Source organism: Myotis brandtii, unplaced genomic scaffold (genome assembly GCF_000412655.1).
Source record: "Myotis brandtii unplaced genomic scaffold, ASM41265v1 scaffold475, whole genome shotgun sequence".
Lineage (NCBI taxonomy): Eukaryota > Metazoa > Chordata > Mammalia > Chiroptera > Vespertilionidae > Myotis > Myotis brandtii.
In genome coordinates this window covers 2,666,670-2,671,642 of record NW_005368148.1, presented here as the reverse complement: position 1 = coordinate 2,671,642, position 4,973 = coordinate 2,666,670, and the positions used below count along the sequence as shown (strand labels likewise).

General features: G+C 42.9%; 1 protein-coding gene across 1 annotated transcript in view; it reads right to left on the bottom strand.

Moving 5' to 3' along the window:
* Positions 1–625: 625 nt before the first annotated feature.
* A1CF (APOBEC1 complementation factor) overlaps positions 626–4,973 on the bottom strand; it is a 77,810-nt gene continuing 73,462 nt past the window's right edge. Inside the window, exons 11-12 of the mRNA XM_014547455.1 lie at positions 4,850–4,973; positions 626–1,677 (exon numbers count right to left, since the gene is read on the bottom strand). Of these exons, the coding sequence (XP_014402941.1) occupies positions 1,526–1,677; positions 4,850–4,973 (276 nt within the window). The 3' untranslated portion in view covers positions 626–1,525. The remainder of the gene's footprint in view (positions 1,678–4,849) is intronic.

The following is a 4,973-nucleotide window of genomic DNA, read 5'->3' as shown; positions in this document are numbered from 1 at the left end:
ATAGAATTCCAGTCAAGAGTTGATATTTTGTTTATGCCTTTGTACCTGTGTTTTCCCTTGAGTCCTGTAGAATTTTACAAGGGCCAAGGGATTTTTAAAGATGGAAATTGTAATACTGTTGTGTCTTAAATCACTGATGAAACTTGAGAAGTAGTAATGGGTACTGGGTGGTTGGAATTAGGTTATTTCTGCTTGGAACAAAAAGCAATCGCGTATAAGGATGGCAAACGAGTAGTGCCTTCTACTCCTCTCCATTCTGACTTTTGTAGCATCCTCCTCCCCCATCAGATGTTCCTGGAGAAGAGGCCCTCGACTCTAGGGGCTTTTGGTAAATCCCACCCTTGCTGAGTGTCTGGAGAATCAGCCTCTAATCAGCAGGGACGAGGTAAGGTTTTCCTGTGACGGCTCCAAGGCCACAGCACTCAGCTCTGCCGAAGCTGTCTGATGCTCATTGGGAGTAAAAGGAAGGGAAGGTAGAGGACTTCCTGGTAGATTCAATATAAGCGCGTGAGATAGTCCAAGGCTGAACCAAGTTACTTTAACTGTCTCTGAAGCTGGATGGTGGCCTGAGTATTGCAAAAAGGTCAAAGAAATAAGAGTAAATCTTTATTTCTTGCTTTGTTTGAAATGACTTTTCAGCCAATTTGCCAAATAGCTAAAAGTATCATAGGTGATAGTTTATAAGTGGTATTTCCTTTTTTAAGATATTGGAGAAGAGCAAAATAAGACTGAAATGAAAATAAACCAATATGGACACATCAAACGTTTAAAATAAGAAAAAGTCATTTCAGGTCGGAAGGATGATTGTCTTGTGGGGATGCTTGGGAAGGGCAGGAGTTCTAGGGGCAAAGAGGTGGGCTAATGAGTTTAATAAACCATAGGCCTGGGTTGCTTTCACCAGGTCTGCAATATATCACATCGATTTCCAGGAAGTCCCCGGGGATTGCAGGGGACAGGGAGATGCTGACCTATGATAAAGTGACTGGGCGGAATTTTCAGACTGCAAATGATGACTCATCAAACCTTGGACATTTTTTTCACAAGCCTCAGCCTGTGCACACACTCCACTTAGCGGGTAATGGAGAGCATGTTTTGAAAAGCATCCTCCCACCTTCCCTCTGCCTTTGGTGACTTTGGGGATCACAAAACGCAGGTGCAAGCCAGGGTTAAGACTCTGGGGTTGACTTGGCTCTCTGTTGTTCCTGACTGGAAAGGTCAGTTAAAAGCTCTCTCTCCACTCCATCAGGGTTCGTAAATGTGTTCCCAAGACACTCAGCAACCGCGAGAGAGCCACCTGGGGGCAGTGGCTCTTTAGCCTTCGGTTAGAGAAAAGGCTCCTTAACATCGGATTGGATTGGGAATCATATTCTCCTACCGCGATTCCACAGTTAGTAGAAACTATCGTCTCAGGAAGGGCATCACGTGAAGAAAAGCATTACGTGTGATCATTAGGGGACTGAGTTAGAGGTTTATTTCTTCTAGATAGAGTTTTGTGTCTTATTATTAAAATAAAAAAAAGATATCTTCAGAAGGCTCCATATGCATCCCCCCGGGCGGTCACTGCGAAAGTGGGGTAGACCTCATACGTTGTGTATGCTGCCAAGTCTTGTCCGAGGGTCACTGCTTGCTTGAGCTGGGCCGCGGACACGGGTGCAGTTGCGCTAGGGACGGCATATGCTGGAGGAGGAGGCAGAGAAAACTGCGTGAAAGGGATTCCCGTTTGCTTCCCTCGGGCTTACCGTCTTCCTTTCGGAATATGTGCCTATTCTCATCTGTGCATTTTAAAAGGTGCTCTCAGGGGACTCATCCTTTAGGGGGCAGCATTCCTCCAATTGAGGTCCAGCACCTGTGGCAGAATCACTTCACTCTGAGAGAATTAGAAACCCGGGCGACAGGGTCCACGAAACAGAAACTTAATAGGATGCTGAATGGAGGAAAGTGTGGGATTCAGAGCTTTCTCAGAGGGTCTCAGAATTTATAAAGGAGGCAGGGATGGGGGATGGGGCTCGGTGCGTCTGCTTCTGCTGCCTCCCCACCCCCACCTTAATGAAATGATAAGACATTGCTTTCACCTGGGAAGTATGTGTAGGGAGTGGGTAGACCAGTAGGATAAATATTTACAGTTTTAGCATGTTTTTATAGCATGGCACCATGAAAGCAAATACTTAAGTAGCCTTCCCACAATGAGAACTAACCTTGAAGGGCAAATAGCATCTTTTCCCCCTACCATCAAGCTACCTTTGGTGTATTTGGATGCCTGTCCTCACCCCCCCTCCCACCTTCCCCCTCCCCCCTGCAAGCCAAGTTTTGACTTATAAGGTGTTACATATTATTGATTTCAGACAGGAAGCGAGATGGAAAGAGAGATAGAAAGATCAATCATGAGAGAAAATCATTGATTGGCTGCCTCCTGCATACCCCCTACTGGGGATCAAGCCCACAACCCCAGGCATGTGCTCTTGACTGGAATCGAACCCGGGACCCTTCAGTCCACAGGCTGATGCTCTATCCACTGAGCCAAGCCAGCTAGGGCTTAGTATTATGTTTAGTTGCTTAGTAATCACTTTTGAAGAAGAGAGCATAGCAGCTCTTATCTTGAAGCATTATTAACCCGTTAGTGTTTTAGAGCAAAACTGGGTATTTGAGATGATCCAAAAATTGTAAAAGATGATGAGAAAAAGGGAAAGTAATTAAGCAATAAACAGGGATCTGATAAAAAAACAAAAAACAAAAAAGCCACCCACAAAAGCCCATTTGTATTATGTGCTGTGGAAGTCTGCCCGACCCCCCAGACACATTGATTTCTTTCTGGTGGCTTTTCAGGAGGTGGTGGCTGGAAGCTGGCTGGACTATTTTTTTAAAAAAAATTGAATCCACTCCTTGGCTCCTGCACTTTGAGCAGTAATGCTGACTAATGCACTAGTGAAGTTTGGTGCATTTCCCAAGGATATGAGAAATGTGTTAACAATTACTTTCATGATTTTGGAAACAGAATATCTAAAGTAAGTAAGTAATGCATGCATATGTGTGTGTGGCATAGATTTTATCTTTAGGTGTTTTGAATTTTCTTTTGCAATTTGGCTAATTTCTTAGGCGCAAAAGTATTTGTGTTTTAAACAGATTCTTCCCTTGAAGCCTATTATTCTCTGCTTGATCCTGCTATAAAGTTGTGAGAGATTCTTAAATTTTTAAGTATTCCCAAGACACAGTCATGCCCTAATTTTTTTGCTTCTTGTAGGAGCAAGTAAGTGTGGATAAGATACGATATTCTTGGGAAAAAGTAAGCTTGATCCTGCTATAAAGTTGTGAGAGATTCTTAAATTCTTAAGTATTCCCAAGACACAGTCATGCCCTAAATTTTTTTGCTTCTTGTAGGAGCAAATAAGTATGGATAAGATACGATATTCTTGGGAAAAAGTAAATCCTTTCCAATGTGAAGCAAACTTTAAAGTTCTCCTGACATTGGCTCATTTATTTTTATATTACATTTGTTAGGGGTTGTTGGGGTACAGTTTTCTGCAAGACAGGGGTTCAGCTTTCTTCAGGAACTGAGAAGTCCTGGCCATGTCCCCAGTGCACAGACATCAATACCCTATTTTATGGGATGCAATTCCGGGGTTGGTGGCCCTAGTACAGCCCAGGGGAGACCATGCCCTCTGTAGTGGCAGCTGGAATTGGGGTCACATCCACGTGTGAAGCATTAGTTTCAGCCTCACCTGCCAGAATGGAGTATCTATTCAGAATTTTGGGGAAATAAAAATAGTGAGATTTGGCCCAAGGATATGGATGTGTGGGGTATAGATTTCTCACACCTTCATATAACCAATGTATGGATTAATCAATCAATAGGAATGCCATATTTCCAGGTCTAGTCAGAACTCTCTGATTGGGCTTATGGGGGTATCTGGATACAGTGACAAGTCAGAATGAAATTTTTTAAGGGAAAAGAAATAAACGTTTATTACTTAAAAAAAAAGGAATGGAGTTATTCAAACTGAATGCTGAGAAAATATTTCCAAAAGAAATTTGGTCCCCTCTCTAGAAGATTCATTTTTTAAATTATCAGCATTTATTGTAGGTATATGATAAATGCGGAAAAGTCTTTAAATGTGACCCTGAAGGCTTGTTGATCTACAGATAGACTTTATTTTCAGCAATCAGCATATGTCCTGAACAAAAGTTATAGAACAGATAAAATGAGGCTTGATTATGCACATATTGACTCTCTCACCCCCCCCACAGTTTTTTGACTTAAAATAATTTAAGAAAAATGTAATCTACACATCTTTCATAAATCAAAGTAACAAAAGTAAAATTGAAGATGGGATTTGGGGAGGAAGTGCAAGGATTGCTTAAAAGCTGATTGACCTTGGCCAACTGACTTAATCTTTCCAGGACTCAGGTTCTTCATCTATACAACAGGCATTATGCTAGAACCTACCTCTGTGGCGTGGTGAGCATTACTGAGATAACCTAAAGTACTAATATGCTGGAGATTTAGGTGAGTGCCTGGCACATGGTAGGAGCTCAGATAAACATCAGCTGTTAATAGGTAGTTCCAAACGTTCTTACTGAAAGTAAAAACCAAACCAAAGCAAATCAGCTGCAGAGAGAATGGCTCATTCAAGATCACATGGCCCTAGACCCAACCCACTCTGCTGCCCAGCTCTATTCTCTTGCCTCAGACTTCAATGGTTCACTTATCTGGCAAATTCTTTTTGGTCACCCATGGTATAAATCGCATTTATTGTAGGTGGAGTTTACAAACAACTCTATGAGTCCATGGTACCAAGAAGGGTTTCCAAGACACTCTCTGCAGGGTGCCCTTTCTGGCCCAATATTTTCATACCTGGAAAAGCAGCCGCAGAAGCGGCAGCAGCTGCTGCAGTGGGAGCGCTGGCCCCATCGGTGGGAATGCCCAGGGTCTGCAGGGTGTACTCGGCTGCGTATGTCTTTGCTTCATCCACGTAGGC